We start from the raw sequence: 20546 nt of genomic DNA, 5'->3' as shown, positions 1-20546 counted from the left end.
TACTTATGATTAGTGCAGGGATTTTGTCCAAGAGTATTTTGCTTTATACAATTTTTTAAAAATTTTTTGAGCTACAATTAAAATTAAAATTTAAAAATTTTTAGTTCTGAAATCGATTTCAATATCAGTAGTTAACAACTTTTTTCTTTTCAAGTTTGCAATCAATTTCCTTTGTACAACATTTGAAAGCTTATAAAAGAAATGAGGTCCTCTTCTTGGTTGTTGTCTTTTAGCTATCATATTTATTTTGGTAGTTATTGATTCATTTGCAAGGGAAAATTGCAGGAATATATGGATAAAGCTACAATTAATATGAATTTCTTAAAAAATCTCTTTAAACAAATTACATCCGATCGAATATTTGACTTAATAGTTAGTGTGTAAGAAAATTAGATTTGAATTCTTCAATCATTGTATATATAAAATAAAAATCTTTTTTTTTTTGTGGGGACTAAGATTAAGAGTGAGCAAAAATTAGTTTGAACTTACTAAATCGATCGAAATCGAGTAAATTTGGTTGAATCGATTTGATTTATTCGATTTTAGTTATAATCGATTTTTTAAATCGATTAAATTAGCTAATTCGGTTAGTTTTCGATTTTTAAAATTGATAACCGCACTGATTAAATTAACCGACTTTCTAATAATTAAAAATAAAAAAAATTGAGATAAATATTTTTATTTATTTTTTTTTTGTAAAATATTGTTGAAATTATTAAATTCTTTAGTAATTTAGTTTGAATGATACTAGAGTTTGAATTTTATTGAATTTAAATTTGTGATTAAATAATTATTCATAATAAGATGAAAAATGATAAAAAAAAATTAATTATTTAACCGAACCGATCGAATCAAATTGATTTTAATCAGTTCGATTATGATCGATTATTTAATAATATTCGATCGGTTAAATTATTTGTTAAATGAAAATCAATTAAATTGATTATTGATTTTTTCAAACCGAATCGATCAAACCGATCATTTATTCACCTCTAACTAAAATATTACATTATATCTAACCATGAGAAGAATGTTAGGGTGATATATTAGTAAATTAAATAAGAGTAATTATTTCATTGAATCTAAAGATCCGTAAAATGGTTTTCCAAAATGTAAAAGACAGAACCCAAATGTTGAATGTTACCAATGTGAAAAACATGAAAATTTTCAAGTTCCAATAATTGTTGATGAGAAAACATATTGCCAAAATTTCATTATAAAGAGCTAAAAAAAGTTAGAATTGAATGATTTTGACAGCAATTTTGTAGGCTAGACGTATGATTAAGATTAATAGAATACTACTATTATACGAAGTGATCGGTCATAATTTTCTTCGAAATTTTTTGTATCACATATCTTGAATGAGACGATAACAATTCAACAAGAAAAATATATAAACAAAATCGCTTGTATTATGTTGGTCCGACTCTTAATTTTTTTTAATAATCGTGTTTGATACATATTCAACAAATGTGTATGGATTATGGAGATCAAACCCTACAATTATACGAAATTTTAGAAAAATTAAACTTATTCGTGTCGTGCAAATGCCTATATACGATACTTATCCTGAGTTCGAACAACAGGGAAGTAGAATACCTTAAGTTATGGAATGTCGGATTGGCCATGCCAATACTACATCATGTTTTGGTTTAGAAAAGGGCAAAGAACAGTGGAAGTTATTGAAGTAAATAGAACCCTGGATTTCAGCAGATGAGTCTATTATTTCGTGCCAACTGATCCAACATTCAGAGGTAATCAAATACAAAGTTGTTTCGGCAATTCTGGGTCATGAAAAAGGAGCATGTTGTGCAAAGCAAATTAATCAAAACATCGAAATTTTGCTACCTACCTTTCTTTTATTGCAGTATTACTATAATCCATATGCTTTCCTCGAGTCCCACTTGTGGACTTGATAATTTTAAACACGACATGAAAATGATACAAATAAAAAATATGAAAATAACATGATTTAAAATTTTAATAAAAATTATAAATAAATTTAACAAAATAAAAAAAAATTATATTTTTGTATTGATGTGAATTATTACATATAATTTTTATATAAAATATAATATGAATACATAAATTATTAATATTTTATATAACACGAATATATGAATTATCAAATCTATCCTTTGATCGAGTTCAACAAAAGATATTTTTTTTCATGGGTTGAGTCATGAATCTGGCTTCAGCTGTGGCGAAAATTTTGTTTCATTGGATTACATATAATAGTAAGCTTTTAAAGCCCAAAAAAGTTCCAACCATCTTGTCCAGTCCACAGAAAATGAAACAGGCATCAAGAAAAGACAAAAAAAAAAAAAAAAAAAAAAAAGGCTTTGAACTTGAGACTATAAATCATTGAAAATTTTTATTACACTTGAAAATAAAAAATTTTAATATTTTAATTTTTTGAATGCATTTGGTAACACATTTTAAAATTCATTTAAAATATTTTTTTTACACCAAAAAGCTTTGAATATTTATTACTTAATGCATAAAATATTTAATAAATGTTTTTTTAATTCTTTTAATTATTAACCCCTAAAAATACTATTTCATTATCTATAATAAAAATAAGATAAAATAATAAATTTCAGAATTAAATATTTTATAATTATCAAACAATATATTTACATTCAACATTTAAATTTTATTAAAAAATCAAACAATTTTATAATTCAAATTCAATACCTGTCAAATTTAATATTAATTTTCAGCACTTAATTTTTTAATTTATCAAACATAACTTTAATATAATTGATTCATACAATTATTTTTAAAAAATAGTATTTTAAAATTAAAAATTTAAATATTAACAATTACAATCATTCTATTATCCTTAAATTACAATCTTTTTTTAACAAAAATACTTCTCCCCTAATTATTCATTATAATTGATAGGGTTGGGTGTTTTTCTATTCTTTTTCCCTATTATTAAATTACCTTTACTAACAAATAATTTTATTGGCAAAGGTAGTGCCAAATCTACTTAATATTTTTCTAAAGATTCAATCTAATTTATTCAAATCAAATACTAACACAATTATTTTGTTATTACTTTTTTCTAATAATTTTTCATTGTTTAAGAAGATTTTTTTTCTAATTTTCTTGTTTAAAAAAATTATAATTCGATAACAAGAAGAAGTTTGATTTTTTTGGTAAAAAAAATTAAAAAATAGGTGAAATACAACTTGGGCCTCACGGGCCCAATAACGAATTTTCTTTTGCATTTTTTAAATATAAAAATAAAAAATTAAATATTGGGCTGAGACCGAAAATGGAAGGAAGAATTCGAAAACCCTCGAATCTTTCCCAAATCACCCAACTTCCCGTTGATAGCCCTCGTTTGACTCCACCTTTTTTCAAAATTAACAAAAAAAATTAAGAAACTGGTCCAGTCAATTCCTTCAACTCTCAGGTTATTTGTTCATTTTTACCCAATATTTAGATCTTAATTTTGTTATTTTGTTGATTATAATGTATGCGATCTCTTTTTGTTTTTTAGATTCTTTTTCCTGGGTTTTTAATTGATTGTTATTTGTTCTGATTTTAGATTCGATTTCTTTTGATTAGACGAATAAAATTGTTAGGTTTGTTTTATGATTAATGTCGTTTATGGGATAATTTGATGAACTAGTCAAAAAGATTCGATTTTTTTTTTTACTTTTATCGTCATGCGGTTTGTTGCATCTCAGATTTTTTAGGGTTTTTTTATTAGGAATTGGGTTTTGAAGCGAGCTCATTTTGATGATTGAAAGTGGCGATTTTGATTCCATAACTTAAATTTTGGATTTCTCATTTAGGGTTTTTAATTGTATATTTTTCTCATAATTTTATTTATTTATTTATGGTTCTGTTGATTTATTGTGTTAGGTGTGTTAGAAATGGCGAGTGGTTTTGAGGAATCAACAAGCATACCGCCCCCAAGTTCTTCTTGCTCGGGTAGTAATAATTCTAATGATGCTGGTGATTTCGATTGTAATATCTGCTTTGAATTAGCTCAAGACCCGGTTGTTACTTTTTGTGGTCATCTCTTCTGTTGGCCATGCCTGTACAGATGGTTGCACCATCACTCTCATTGTCAAGAATGCCCGGTTTGCAAGGCCCTCATACAAGAGGAAAAACTCGTTCCTCTTTATGGCAGGGGCAAAAACCAGACTGATCCGCGGTCAAAATCGTATCCAGGCATGGAAATCCCAAACCGCCCAGCTGGGCAAAGACCAGCAACTGCTCCTTCTCCCCCAGAAACAAATCAGTTTGCCAATTACGGGTTTGGACTAATGGGGGGTTTTGTTCCGATGGCAACTTCAAGGATTGGTAACTTCACAATGGGTTTTGGAGGCCTGTTGCCATCCTTGTTTAATATTCATTTTCATGGATTTCCTGACGCAACTGTGTATGGAACAACTTCAGGATTTCCTTATGGGTTCAATACTGTTCATGGTGGCCATGGTCAAGGGTTTCCCCAGCCAACGGCTCGAGGACAGCAAGCAGATAATGTTTTGAAGAATCTTCTTTGGTTGATAGGGATCTTTGTTGTCCTTGCTCTGCTTTGTTGGTGAAATAGTTTGCCACTTAAGCTCAGCCAGTGCTGGTTATTTAGTGTCTGTCTGTAAATGTGCTAGCTGCATTGGAGATTATGTTTTGGCTTGAGAAAAGGTTGTCTATATTATACTGTCATTTTTGTTTCATTTAGCTTCTGCAACAACTTACACCAAATTTTAATTTCTCTTTGCTAAAATAAGAACCAGTGAAGTATTTTTTTTCTTATACATGGAGACATTGTGTTGATTGCCTGTTTAGCTGTTCCATAGCTGGTTGCTAGTAATATAATCACAACTAGCAGTTGAAGTAATTGTGCATAGCCTATCACGTGACATGGTAAACCAGTTCTTCTATATGTGAAAACAAATGTTCTAAATGGGATGCTAAAGTGTATCCAGCATCTTTGTCCAATGGTGGAAACATGTGACATTCCTGAGAATGTTGTTGCCAATGGTGGGGAGAATGACATTTATGGTGTTGGCAAATTGTTTCTGCTTTGGATATTGCTGAAGTATGTTGTTGCACTGACCATTTTTAATTTTCTTTTTGTCTTTCTATGGCTCCCCCTTCCATTAAATACCTTTTTGATAATAGAAACTTCCTCCACAACAGTTGATTTGCTTACTAAGATAATTTAAGTTTTTGGGATTAGTTTAACTGAAGTCTGAGATCATTATCAAGTACATAATATTAATCATGCACATGCTCATGTAATTTATCAAAGCAAATCCTTATTTGGGGCGTTTTTAAGTGTATTTTACCTACTATTTTTATACTTACAATTAATTTTATTATAATCTTACAATAATTATTCAACCATTACAAAAATTTAGGTAGAGATTTATATTTTATAAGTGTGGGTTTCATATTGGATTTTACATAATTTTAAATTGTAATTGATTAATTGTAATGAATACTTGTTCATGATATGATTTGTTTTAATTTGTCATTACGTGCCAGTCGTGTTAGAATTGTTGCAAGGAAAAAATGTTTTTTTTAATATTTGTGTAGAAATTTTTTAATAGGGTATTCATAATTTGATTAGAATCGAATTAATCGATTAAATCAAATTAATTTGATTAATCGATCTATTATATAATTAATTTTGATCGATTATGAAAAATAATTTTAAAGAAATTTGGATATTTGATGAATTCAATTTGATAATCAAATTAACTAAAATATAACAAAACCATATATAAAATTAAAAATACATGAAATAAATCATTTTATTTTATAAGTTGTTAAAGTTTTTAATTTAATATTTTGATATTTGAATATTTTAGATGATTTTATTTAATTTGTTTCAAATATGAAAAATTAAGAATTTAAAATATAATATAATTTGAATATGTTTTATTATTTGGTTAACTAAAAAAATTAATCGAACTAAGGAATTAAATTATTCGATTAATTTTTGAAATGAATAAATTCTTTTCGATTAATAAAAATAAAATAAAATAATTCAATTAATTTAATTTTAGATAATTTAATTTAAAATTATTTAAACCGATGGAATGAAGACTCAAAAAAATATTTTTGGAGGTAATCTAATCTAATCTAATTACTGGACTTCTTTGGGTGGAACATGGATAAGGTGGAACATGGTTTTGAACATGGATATGTGTCTCCCATAAGCCAATTATAGGACATGAGTTTGTGTCTGACACTCAAACCTCTAATTTTAACGGGCATCGTTTATAGAACACAAATTCATCTAACCAACATTGAGCATGCTATAGACTAAAATTGGGTTGTCTGTAAAATAATGCTCGGTTGCATAACATGGTATTGAATGATAGTGAATATTATGAATCCGAAATTTAATTCAATTGGTTGACATCAGATATGAAGTTCAATTATCAGCATCTGCTATAATTTCATCTATTTCAAGCTGCAACTTTGAAAAAACATATATTGAACATTATTGCTGCTGGTAATGCCAGCTAGAAAATGTTTCAAAGTTGTGTAGTATGCGTTTTCTGCAATGCTGGTATCTGTCTGCAACAGCTCCATGCTCATCAAAGCTAGGTGTCTTCCCTTGTGTTTTGGGTGCTATACAGCTATTTTTACTCAATTTTAATACTCAAGAACTCTCATGATAAGCACTCGTGTTCAAACTTATAAAAAAGTTTCAACTATCTAGTTTCCTTTCAGCCACAAATTTTGTTGAATCATTGATGGTTCTGATGTTAAAAAGTTTACCTGAAACATATTCATGGAACCATTGACCCTCATCAGTTCACCTGCAAAATATATACCTTGAATCTGAAACCATCAAGTTGCATAAAACTTTTGCTTTAGACTTTCCTTGCAATTGTAATTAATAGACCCTTTCCTTTTCTTGTTTTAAACTAACTATAAATACTAGTTTCATGGCTTTGTTAAAATGAAATTGAAGTATTTATATTAAGCTTCAAAAATTGAGTTCTGTCGCAATATTTGACAAAACAAGTAAGCTTGTTCACGTTGGATCGATATTAGGGTTGATCTTGCCGCCAAACCGTATCAAAATCAACGGAAGGACCCTGGAATTTTGAATAAATGCTTGGGGCTGCTGATCTCCATATCTTCTGCTACACTGTGTGCTTGGTTCAGTTCGAGCCTTAATTTCTTCGACTTATAATTTCGTATCTGTATCCTTAGATTGTAAGGGTTTCTTCTGATATGTACGTTTCGAGGGGCCATAGTGCTGCATTTAAGCCTCTCTGCAGCAAGTTTTTGGAATGGAAGTCTCTCAAATGAACTGCATATATAGCCACCTTGTCATGTCAAGGTCAGATAAATTAAAACTCTACTAAACATACGACTTAGATACAGTGTATATGAAAATTGTAAAGTCATTAACTAGCAAAAAGACGAAACTTGAGAGTTGAGACCATGGGGATTGCCGCTTGAAGCTGACCTTTTTTTTAAAAAAAAATTCTTCTCTCTTCGTTAGCCGTCGGTGATAAATTCAGACACTTTAATCTCACTAGAGGATATAAGTAGAGCTGTAGAGGTTTAAATTTATATTTATGAGATATTTTTATAAGAAAAATTATAAGATTTTTTAATTAAAATAGATAATACTTTGTAGGTTGGGTATAAATTTTTAAAAATAATATCGAATCAATCACAATCCGACAGAATTTAAATATTATATGATAAAAATTATTTTTAAAATTTTAATATTTGATGTAACTCTGATTACATGATTTTGTGTGTTTTATATTTAACAAAAAGAGTTTATGCCACTTAAATCTCATATTGAAATGTTTTAAATATTTGTTATGATATATAAATAAAAAATTATATTTATATTTATGAGGTATTTTTTATAAAATAAAATAATAAAAATTTTAAATTAAAACGAATAATATTTCGAAGACTATATACGGATCTCCATGTATATCGTCTAAATCCATTGTAGAAAAAGGAGTGCCAACAGCCAAAGATTGCCAATCACTTGAAATTAAGGTTTGAACGGGGTTCAACTTAATTTTTCTAGCAAACAAGAAACTAGAAGGGGAAAGAAATTAAACAAAAAGGGATCATTACTTAACAAGTTTGGGGTCAGGTCACCTTTATAATTGGAAGGTGTATCAGTGTCATGTGTAGCACATGCTGTGTCTTTGCTTTAATCATTTTGCTTCAATGAAACTCTAATAATGAAAGAGGAAGCATCCATTTCACATCATTTCTGTTATGGCAAGGACAAATAACTTTTTTTGAGAAGCATGTGAGGTGCACATGCTATTCAATGATATTGTTGAGGATGGTTTCCTCCTTTTCTTTTCCCTCTTTTAATTTCTTCATCTTAACATAAAGCCTCCATGTTTCCATTGATTTAATTTTGGTTTGCTAGATAGCTCATAAGAAATAAAGCTCAATTAAAGATAGCACCTTTGTTTTTATTTTTTATTTTTTTACAAAAGAGATTGCATAAAAATATAAGAAAAAGTTTCATATATTAAGATTTGATCTTTGTACTTAGTAGATGAATATCAACCCTTAAGAATGATTATATAAACCAATTAAGTTTAACTTCGATGATTTTTCATGATTAGCTATGCCATTACATTTCTTATTATTTTTTAATATGAGAAACCTTATATCTCAACTATTTTTAACACAAAATCAAATTAAACCCCAAATTGATACAATAAAAAATGTGCCCCTTTTCCAAGATGTGTAATTCTTTCTTTGAGATATAAGGTGATCTATCATTTGAGAATCATCAACTAATGCATACACTATTTTTAAGCAATGTTGATAAATTCATCTTTTTAGAGTAATTTTTATAATTAATTTGAACACATTGATGAGAATGACAGAGTGAAGATATATATGTCTTGATGAATTGAATGTTTGAGCTAACTACTATGATCAAGAGGGGAAGAAAAGGGTTTGTTGGCCATTTTGGGGTTTCAGAGAAAGATGAAATTAACCAAAAATTTGGAAAGATTTCACTTGGATTGTTGAGCATTTGACAAGCAATGATTTTTTATAGCCAAACTCCATTTCTTTGCTACAAAGAAGAAAACTACAAAGTGATTTTTTTTCTTTTATCATCTAAACTACTAATAAGCCCATGTTAGGTCATAGATTTGTGACACAATTAAGAATGATAATCGAATCTATTTTTGACGGATTTTAATCTAATTCGATTCGATTTTTTAAGAATTATTTTTTTAAAATATGATTTCGAATCAAATCGAATTGAGTAATTATAAACTAAAATTGGGATCAAATTTTAAATAAATTCATCCGACTCAATCCAATTCGATATATATAATTATTTATTTAATTTTATATTTATATTAAAAAATAATTTTTATATTTAAAAGTAATAATTTATTAATTTTAAATAAAATTAAATACGATTTATATAATATCAAATTAAATTAAATTTAAAAATAAATAATAAAAAATCATCAAAATAAATTAAATTTAAAATATTATAAATATAAATTCAAATCGAAATAAATGTACATCACCTTTGGACACATTCAATAGTTAGATATGAAGTTAATTGAAGCACTTTCCACCAATTTATAGGCAATCAACTTTCCCTCAGCGGGACCCAATTTTTTACACTATTTGATTAGGTGGCATTTTATGGGCCCATTTATTGCAGTTAAGTGCCATCTATGGTAATAAAAAAATAATTGATCATTTAAATTGACAAGACCCAAATAAGTCAAAGTCATTTAAGGAGGTAGCTGATAACATCAACATGCTTAATTTATTGCTTTTATTGTTCCACTGAACATGCAAATCCTTGGATTGAAGGCCAAAAAAAAAAAAAAAAAAAAAAAAAATGCTGTGCTAGAGCTTTTCCTAGACGTGGATGGCTCAACCAAATTTTTGATATGTCATTGTAAGATCTTACAATTCAATATTTTTGGAGGAAAATCCAACTTAAATAATTTGTTCTTTATTGGTTTCCCATCATTGATACCCACTTCAAATACAGTGTAAAAGCTTGTTTTAATGTACTCTCTTGTCTTAGCTACCACATTTAATTAGCAAATCTTGATTTCAAGAGTGAAAAGCATTCTTAATTTGAACATAAAAATAAAATACACTGTCAATATTTGATTGGTCCATATTTAAAAATGGAAGAGAGAAATTTGAAGCCGAAAACATTGATTGGTTCAAAGGTTTTTTTTATTTCGTTTAGTAATTCGTGTATTTATATTATATAAAATATTAAAATTTATATATTTATATTATATTTTATATAAAAATTATATATTATTATTTATGTTGATATAAAAATATAAAATATAATTTATTATTTTATTAAATTTATATATAATTATTATTAAAATTTTAAATTATTTTATTTTTATATTCATATAATATCATCTTATCATATTAATTTTTTCAGCTAACGCAGAGTAGACATTATTGATGTGTCCGCTTTCCCAATCTAAAAGGTTAATTAACCGCAATCTAATGCTTCCAAGTCTTTATAATTTCAATATCCTTTTCCCTTCCCACCAAGAAAATGCCCAAACTTGCATTAACAATCCCACCGCATCATCCCCAGCGACCCCAGCACTGCCACTACCACCTCCTCCTCTTCCTCCTCATCTCCGCCATCAATGCTGCCCCTGCCTCCGCAACTATCACTAATTATCAAAGATTCAAAGAAGCTCCACAATTTTATAACTCTCCAACCTGCCCCTCCATCGATACTAGTGGCACCAATGAAATGTGCTTCGATCAAGCTGTTCACGTTGCAATGACCCTAGACGCTTCCTACTTACGTGGCTCAATGGCCGCCGTTGTCTCCGTCCTCCACCACTCTTCCTGTCCTCAGAATATCATCTTCCACTTCATTGCCTCCGTCACCACCAACCACCATCACCTCAGCCACACAATCTCCCGCTCCTTCCCTTCCCTCAAATTCCAAATCTACCCATACAATTCCTCCGCAGTCTCGGGCCTCATTTCCACCTCCATCCGCTCAGCACTCGACTGCCCTCTCAACTATGCCCGAAACTACCTCGCTAACATCCTCCCTCCATGTCTCCGCCGAGTCGTTTACTTAGACTCCGACCTCATCCTCGTCGATGACATTGCTAAACTTGCCGCAACTCCACTAGGAGACCACTCGGTTTTAGCTGCAACAGAGTATTGCAACGCCAACTTCACTTCCTACTTCACCCCAACCTTCTGGTCAAACCCTACATTATCTTTAACATTTGCTGGACGCAAAGCTTGTTATTTCAACACTGGGGTGATGGTGATAGACTTGCAAAGATGGCGTGAAGGAGATTACACTACAAAGATTATAGAATGGATGGAGCTTCAAAAGAGAATGAGGATCTACGAGTTAGGGTCTTTGCCACCGTTCTTGCTTGTCTTTGCAGGGAACATAGCGCCTGTTGATCATAGATGGAACCAACATGGGCTCGGAGGAGATAATTATAGAGGATTATGCAGGGATTTGCACCCTGGCCCTGTTAGTTTGTTGCATTGGAGTGGGAAAGGGAAGCCATGGGTGAGACTAGATGCTAACCAGCCTTGTCCTTTGGATGCTTTATGGGCAGCTTATGATCTGAGGCAAACACCCTTTACTTTGAAGTCCTAGAACTTTGGTTTTTTCCTTTCTGGGCTGAGATTTTTAGGTTCAATGATGCCATGGAACTAAGGAGAATAGAGATCTGAGTGAAAAGTTAAGATCTAATTTCTCTTGCAAATATGGTGAGAAGTGTGGGGAGATGTTCATAGATTATACAGCAGATAGCATTAACAGTCTTACTACAATCTTTTTTTTTTTTAATCTATGTATCTGAGAACAGTATATATCACAGTTACGGCTACTAAAGAAGAGAAAAAAGATCAATATATTTTCACTTTTCATATTCAATATCTTCTCCTCTGTTTTTCTGTTGAATTGCTTGACATAACTGCATCCATATTGATTGTGAAAATTTGAAAAACTATGATGTTGGTGCAATGTCTGGTCTTGTGCAGTGAACTGCACCTTATTTTACTCCAGAATTTAAGCCAGCTTGAATTACATACACTTGCCGTAAATGATTTCCACAGTTTCTATATTTGAAGAGGAAGCTTTATTATGGGATACTTTATACAGTAATGAAGTCATAACTATAGCTACAAATCATTTGCTAGCATAACTTTGAGTGATTTTCTCTCCTTTTCTTTTGGTGTCCATTTTCTTGCTAAAGCCAAGCATTATTTGACTTTGATACTTTGACGAAAATGATGATGATTGATGGGCTAGAGCTAGCTTATGTTCAAGACTTCCTAAAAAATACTTACTACGCTTTTTTTTTTCTCATTTACTTTTAGGGTTAATTTAAACAATGATGATGATTGATGTGCTCATTTATTGTGGGTGAAAAAGGTTTGGATTAAAAAAAGTACGTTAAAAAATCATAAAAAAAGTATAATTAAAAATTTTAAGTATTTAATATTGTTATGAAAATATGTTAATTGAAATGTCTAAAATATATAAATATATATATAAAATAATAAAATATTAAAAATATAGGGTAATATAATGATTTTTATCTCAAAAGTACTTTTTCATGGTAAAAACTCATGGTAAAAACAATTCTTGACCAGCTTCTTCGTTTGGAATGTAAAACTAAATTTTTAAATCGAAAAACCAAAATTTTTTTATTATTTATCATTGTGTTTGAATCAAAAGTAACTTTAGAATGCAAAAATCCTTTCCATGGCAATACTAAATGAGGCCTAATGAAGTTTATTAGCTTTTTCTAATAATGAGTAGTGGATGGAAGTGCATTTATATGATATTTTAATTTTATATCAAAATATTTTAAAAATTTGTTATAATATATAAGTAAAGATTTAAACTCAAACTTATGAGACATTTCTTATAAGATAAAATTATGAGATAAAACTATAAAAACTTCATATGAAAACGAATAATATCTTTTAAGTTAGGTGTGGATCATCACATTTCACTTATATTCACATATATTCACTTACATATTATAAGGCAAATTCCCTGCAAAGTGTCTGACTCTTGGGGATTTATAAATCTCAGTTACTGACTCACAGCCAACTTATCAAGCTGTACATATAACAAGATCTAACATAGGAAATATGAATGAAGTGAAATCTTATGAACATTTGAATATTTATAAAATTGAAATCCTGTATAGTGCTTCCATGTGAGAATTAAAAAAGAAAAAGAGGGACAAAGCAGAAGCCATTATAAGTCACGAAAGTCTAATTAACTAAATTACCAATAATCAAATATTAAGTTAATTTCTGAAAGAGTATGGTTGCATTTTGTTTTCCAGGGAAACGAGGCTTTACAATTCTATGACTCTTTATGTTAATCAAATATTGTTATTGGTCACTTCATCTTGAAGATTTTATCATGAACATGTGATAAGTTGGTGGCTTCGGTATGTATTTCATACTCTTGAGTATTTGCTAGATTGGATGTTCTGTGGTTTTCAATATTAAAAAAGTAAAAAAAAAAAAGAAAAATAATTGTAGAGTATGAAAAAAAAAAAGATCTAGCAATAAAAAAAAGAAAGAAGATGTAGTTTTGAAATATAAAAAAATTAGACAAAGAAAATAAGGCGAAAAGAGTATTAATGTTCATGAAAGTGATTGGAGAAAAAAGATTTTTTTTTTTTTAATTTTACTTTATCAAAAAGATTCAAATTTGATTCTTGAAAGAATATATATATATATATATACATATATATATATATATATAGACACACACACACATTTACCATCAAGTTAAATATTAAGAAATAAAGTTGATTTTAAGGTTTACAAGTTAAATATTAAGAAATAAAGTTGATTTTAAAATCGATTTAAAATTTTAATAATAATTATATATAAATTTGATAAAATAAAAAATATATTTTATAATTTTATGTCAATACAAATTGTAACAAAATTTTACGTATACACAAATTTTAGAATTAACTCTTCTTTTTGTATTATTCTTGGAACAAATAAATTGTGCTAATTGGTGAATCCAGAATTTTTTTTTTATATCTGCTTATAATATATATAAAAAAATTATCGATGTATTTATTAATTTTATCAACGAAAATAATATTCAAAAAAAAATTTGGAGTGTCCAAGAAAAATTTCGTTCAAGATTTTTTATTTTTCAATTTTAATTTCAAAGCATAAATCCATCTATTAGTGCGGTTTAAGTTTTTGGGACGACTACGATCGAGGCAATGATTAATATTTGGGAATATTTCATTTACAATTTTTTATTATAATATTGTAATAGTTTAATCATAATAAAAAATTTATTTAAAGATTTACGAGTTTCATACTTAATCCTACACAATTCTAAATTATAATTAATTAATTACAACATAATTATTATAAATAATATGCTTCTCTAATACTATTTATTAGATACATCCTCCTTTTTTTTTTCTATAAAAGAAGAAATATATATTTTTGACAAGATTTCCAAGGAAAAAAAGCATATTCATATTTTTACTTCGAATTAACGAAATTTATTAATTGATACATTTATTAATTTAATTGATACATGATTTCTTGCTCAAAGAGCAAAATTCGAATCCTCCCTCCTCAAGTAAAAAAAAACCATCAAACCAAATAATTAGAAATATGAGTATACATTTAGAATATATTATTTTTTATTTAAAAGAAGGAGATTTATTATTATTTTTTTTAACAAGAGATACATATTTCCATTATTAAAGCATATGCTCAAATATATCAATGTTAAGTGTTGAGAATTAGAATTTTTTATGCTTATGACACTTTTTGTTCTCAAATATTGATAGAAAAAAATAATTAAATAGATAAAAATTTTAAAAAAAATTAGGATCTAATAATGAAAAAAGTTTTTTTTTTTTTTTTAATTTCTAACCTACGTATTTTGAAACCTTCTACTATTATAATTATATAGTTGAAGAATACGTTACGCGTATAAGCTCTTTAAGTACTCGTAATCTTCAAACATCAACTAATTGAAACGTCATGGATCACATATGATATAGGTGATTTGCCCACTGAATTAAAAAGAGTTAGTTTTGTTGAAGCAAATGGTCAAATACACCGATGTTGAGTATTGAGAATTAGAATTTTTTATACTTATGAAACTTTTCGTCTTCAAATATTGATTGAAGAAAATAATTAAATAGATAGAAATTAAAAAGATTATGATCTGATAATGAAGAGATAAGTTCCTTAACAATTCAAAGCCTCCAAGTTTAAGTTCCAATATTATACTAACTAATTGAAACGTCATTATTCACAGGTGAATAGGTGATATAGGTGATTTGCACACCAATTTAGAAAGAGTTTTTTATTTGTAAAGAACTGTGGTCAATCAATTTTGGGCCCCTTTAGGAAGCTGCCATGCAATTTCCTTAAACCTAAGTTATACGTTAATATCACTACTTCATCTCCTAGGCTTCTCTGCAATTTCTCAAATGCATAAAAAAAAAAAAAAAAAACTTTCATGGCTTTGACCTTCTCTATTTAAGCTGTTGAATCATTGCCAACTGCCCTTTGAAACTAAGATTTTTTCACTTTCAATATCATGGCAACTGCTAAAGATTCCAAGGGTTCCAAATGGTTCTCCAACAAGAGCCTTAAGTTAAGCCTTCAACTTTGTCGATCCAAGTCTGACTCCCTGTCGTTTATCTCTCCGGGATCATCACCAACGACCTTGGGATCTCCTCGTACACCTAAAAGATCCAAGAGGCCAGAAGAAGTGACGATGAAAGAAGTGTTTCGCCATTTTGATGGAGATGGTGATGGGAAAATTTCTGCCCTTGAACTTAGGGCTTATTTTGGATCCGTTGGGGAGTACATGTCACATGAAGATGCTCAAAGGGTGATCAATGATCTTGACTCGGATGGCGATAACTTGTTGGACTATCAAGATTTCTTGAAGCTAATGAAACGAGAAGCCGGCCGTCACGATGGTGATGATCATGATCTGAAGAAAGCGTTTGAGATGTTTGAATCGGAGAAAGGTTCAGGGCGCATAACTCCAGAAGGGTTGCAAAGGATGCTGAGTCGCCTTGGGGATGACAAATCTTATGATGAGTGTGTTGCCATGATTCAGGTATATGATACCGATGGTAATGGTGTGCTTGATTTTCAAGAGTTTAACCAAATGATGGCTTATTAATTTGCAATTAAGCAATATCAATACTAGTTATACTAAGAGTTATATGTTTTTATTTTTGGCAAAATGATGCCATAATCATGTAATTTTAATAAAGGTTAAAATAATTTAAAAAAATCTTTATCTAAATCCTTATATTTTTATTACACCTAAATAAGCCATTTATTTTTAATATGCATCCACATAAGTTCTTAAATTTTAATTTGTATTCAAATAAGTGTTTATTCTTTAATTTATACCTAAGGAAGCCTTCAACATAAATAAACTTTTTATTTATAATAAGGATTTATTATGATATAAATAAAAAAATAAGGGTTTGTTTGGATACAATAAATGTATAAGGGCTTATTTAAGAAAAGTGAAATAATTCAAGAGCTTTTTTAATATTTTAGCCTTAATAAATCATGTATAATACCATTAATATTCACACATCAAAATTTGGTACATTGTATACTTGCCATACCATTTTATAAAAGAAATTTTGTTTTTTTTTTTTTTTAATAAAGGAGGTTGTAAACTGAAAAAAAAAAAAAAAAAAAACAAACTATGAAAATTGATTCTAAACTTATTAAATGCTATTTTTAAAGGAAATTACATGAACGAATTGATCGAAACCCTAATTCAATTTACACATCTCTTTGTTTATGCACCACTATTCATCAGTTTCCCAAGGGTAATATTATGTACATAAATGCATAAGAAGCTGTGCCTCTTCTTCCCCCTTGAGCAAAAGCAAGATTGTTGTTACCAGCAAAGCAAAGAGTTTTAAACATGTAGCAATTAACATAATTAATGGCCTGCAACCTTCTTAATTTACATTGTTGTGGAGAGATATTTTGGCAATGAATAAAGCATAATATGGCTTTAAATTTGTAGAATATTATTGATAATTATTCTTCTCCCTTTGTTCTTAGACAAGGTGAGGTTGCAAATAAAGTTGCACTTATATAAGAAATTAAGAGCATATATTCTCGTTTTTGAATTGATCTGAAAGAGCCCCGTTGTCCCATCTGTACAATCCCTTAAATCTGAAGCAAAGTTTTGAGCAAATCAATATAAACAAAGGAACAAAAATAAATATATAAATATTAAAATTCGAATTTAAATTTAATTAAAATTAATTTTTAAAAATAAAATAAATAGATTGAATTAAACTCTTGCTCAATATAATAAATTTATTGAAACCTAGTATTACGTATCCGTTTCAAGTTTTTTTTTTTTTTTTTGAGGAAAAATAATGAACTACTTGAGCCCCAGACTCATGGACAACCCGCGATGCATCAAAGTGACTTCAAAACCGTGACTCTTAGGGAAAAAAAATCGTGGGCTAGTGCCAAAGTCCAAGCTGATGTGATATGAGCAATGGTGAATAATATATATGGCTGTATACCTGTACTATTGTTCTTATATTTAAGGTACGTACTGAAACAAAATATAAATATGAAATGTTCATATGATAAGACAAGAGAGGTTGTCAAATACATATTATCATTTGATTTTTTTTAATAAGAGACAGAAGCGATAGAACACATGATTGATGAAATATTTTGATAATTTTAATAGGCGTTGAATCTCATATTTTCCTATTGAAAATTATTTTTTTGTCAACTTGACACCATAGCTTTTAACATAAAAAAAAAAAAAAAAGTACTTGTTTTCGCTTGATGACAATTGAACAGGTGGCCGACATTAGCTAAAAAGAGCCAAAAAGCAAAAAAAAAAAAAAAAAAAAAAAAGACACCAGGGGCAAGAAACTGACTAGACAGTTGTGGCCCAACTTGTCTGAATCTGTCTTTTTCTTCCTTGTCCCTTTCCCTATGTTTGATGCCTTGTGCTGACGGTAATTTTTGAGCTGAAAACAATAAAAATATATAAATTTATTATAATTTAAAATTATAATATAAATTAAATATAAATTTGTTAAAAATTAAAAAATATATTTAATATTTAATATGTCATTACGAATTTAATATAATTACTTTAATATTGAGTTTTTCTTTATTATTTTCCTTTCCTACTAAGCTTTAAAATGAATTTTGATTTTTTTAAAGCAAACCAAGGTTTTTCTTTTTTTTGGTTTTTTTTCCAACAAATGTATGGAATTGGATATATCCAAATAGTTTGAGAATTCAGTTCAACTGTACGCTGAACTACATCAAGAACCAGGCATATCAAATATGCAAGGACTACAATCTGCCACGTGGCACAGTTGCAAGAACTCCCACGGGTAGACATTTTGGATATCCGACCCACGAACTAACACTCAACAAATGGCAGACAACGTTTTTCCAAAGCCGACAACAAAAGCCTTTCCATATTATTGCATTCATTGTTTTGGTTACCAAGTTTGCTTTTCTTTTTGATTCAAAGAATGGTTCAAAGATGTTGAATTTGGTTGTATGATTGAGCTAGACGAGTTGTTTCTCTTTAATTTTAGATGAATTTTACTAAATAAATAGATATAATATAAATAGATATTTTATATATCCTATAAAATATAAATAATTTTTATTTTTTTTATAGAATTATGAAATTCCAAATATTTGGGTTACTATTGATTAGAGAATTTATCTTACAGTGATGGTAATTTATGAAAATATTATTTTTTTCAAAATTTTGAATGTGGTTCATCTAAATTTTGATATTCATGAATATATTTTTTAAAAAATTATTCTAATAATCTTATATCACATAATTTTATTTTGGTTAATACATAATTAACTTTGTTATTTTGATCAATTAGTTTCATCCTTTCATGAAATTCATTTTTTAGTAAATTTGTTAGATTTTTTAACAAATCTTGTATTGTTGTAATTTATTTTAAAAAGTTTCTTTTTGAATTCTTCTTATTTCAAATTTTTTTTTATTTTCGTAAAAATTGTAAAACATCTCCTTGAAATGTTTTACAAAAATAATTTAAAAAATTTTATTTATACAAAGTGTTTTGGTAATTGTTTGCTACAATAATCATGGATTATACTAAATCTTCTTTGGTTTTTTCATAACTATTTAGGGATATTTTTAAAAGATCTAAATATGTATTGGAACTACATTTCTTTTATTTAAAGATTTTATATAGTTAGATTGGGTTGCTTTTTTATGTCAGAGAGATGAATGGTTATGTATGTGAGTTGGTGGGGCAGCTACGTTTTTTACTGTAGCATATGGTAACTTTGAATGGATCAAAACAATGTAAATTTTACTGATATTCTCCTTAACCAGAAATGATAGGATTTATGTAATTCAGCTGCTTTGGGTTTAGAACCCTAACAAGGCTCAGATAAAAGGTTAAATTTTGAAGGCTTTGGGGATGCTGAAATGTTGGGAAAGGGTTTAGTATGTGGAATGTGGTTTATAACATAATCAAACATGAAAATAGACTTTGTATTTACTGGAGAAGGACTAAACAATTTCTAAATCTTCCCAGAAATAGTTGCTAGATCTGTTTCATTCATCATTCAATTATCATCATGCATGCCTTGAACATGTTTGGATAAGAAAGAAGTACGTGGTATGCCTGCATATTTGAATAATATCTTCATTCAAAATATGTGTCCATGATTTCTATTTTCTCTAAGAAGGCTTCAGTTCCATCAATGAGCCATTTCTAGGATTCTGTGTGAACAAAACAGTGTCTGCTGTTTAAGACGTTTCCTTATTCAAACATTTGTATATTATTTGCTTTCCCTTAGGGTAATTTTAGGTACGAAGGTAATTATTGGTCCAAAGGGAATTTTGATCATTTTCTCTCGTTAGAAATTATCAATAAATAATTAAAAATATTTTGAATTTTTAGATTGATGTGACATGTTAAACTGACTTATAATGTGAGTGCAACGAAAGCTCGACCACGTGATCGCTTACCTCTCAAGTTCTTCACTTTCCTATAGATAGAATCTCCCAAGAACTATTCGAGACTTTTCTTCTATTTTTCTTTATTTTTCTGTCCTTCCAATTTTTCTTATTTCGATTTTTGATTTGAGGGTGGAGTGCAAACACCAGAAATACTCCTCCCCTTTACCCTTTGCTCACCTTTTTTCACTCTTTGCTATTTCAGGGTTTCACCCCCAGTTTGAAACTCCACACCAACAACTACAGATTTTTATTAGTCACGAACCGAGCAGGGGAGATCACATATGCGACTAACATCCTAGCATTATGTCTATTCACTAGTTTCCCAACCGTTTTCTTCAAACTCTTAAGGTGCTTGTGGATATTCAACATTTATCTTGGTTGATTAGCCTCCGTTTTATAGTGTTATATTAAAATTTTCTCACCTAATGATGCAGAGGGCAATTTGGTTGCATTTTTTGTTGTTGCTTCAAACCTGTTTTTGCCTCAAACCTTTCCAGGG

The 20546-nt window shown here is 28.8% G+C and overlaps 1 protein-coding gene and 2 pseudogenes across 3 annotated transcripts; all 3 read left to right on the top strand.

Annotated features, from left to right (window-relative positions):
* The first annotated feature begins 3273 nt into the window (after positions 1-3273).
* On the top strand, positions 3274-4778 carry LOC111316228 (uncharacterized). Of its 2 annotated transcripts, none has more exons than XM_022918241.2 (2): positions 3274-3424; positions 3880-4778. In XM_022918241.2, the coding sequence occupies exon 2, from the start codon at positions 3891-3893 to the stop codon at positions 4566-4568; it is 678 nt and encodes a 225-aa protein (XP_022773976.2). In that variant the 5' UTR covers positions 3274-3424; positions 3880-3890; the 3' UTR covers positions 4569-4778. The 2 variants fall into 2 exon arrangements, with proteins under 2 accessions (XP_022773976.2, XP_022773977.2); XM_022918242.2 differs by having other exon boundaries at positions 3280-3424; positions 3889-4778.
* Positions 4779-10507: 5729 nt separating this feature from the next.
* On the top strand, positions 10508-11989 carry LOC111316227 (putative galacturonosyltransferase-like 1 pseudogene; annotated as a pseudogene).
* Positions 11990-15400: 3411 nt separating this feature from the next.
* Positions 15401-16350, top strand: LOC111316225 (putative calcium-binding protein CML41 pseudogene; annotated as a pseudogene). Its single transcript, XR_016333273.1, has one exon. The product of XR_016333273.1 is annotated as a putative calcium-binding protein CML41 pseudogene (transcript).
* Positions 16351-20546: the final 4196 nt, after the last annotated feature.

The sequence above is a fragment of the Durio zibethinus genome, chromosome 24 (assembly GCF_047325235.1).
Source record: "Durio zibethinus cultivar Kanyao isolate XHJ-2024 chromosome 24, ASM4732523v1, whole genome shotgun sequence".
In the NCBI taxonomy this organism is placed as follows: domain Eukaryota; kingdom Viridiplantae; phylum Streptophyta; class Magnoliopsida; order Malvales; family Malvaceae; genus Durio; species Durio zibethinus.
Note: the sequence above shows the minus strand (reverse complement) of the source record. Positions and strands in the feature narration are given on the sequence as shown.

Excerpts from the sequence above, each read along its gene's own strand:
- LOC111316228 (XM_022918241.2), top strand. The coding sequence starts at position 3,891 with ATGGCGAGTGGTTTTGAGGAATCAACAAGCATACCGCCCCCAAGTTCT.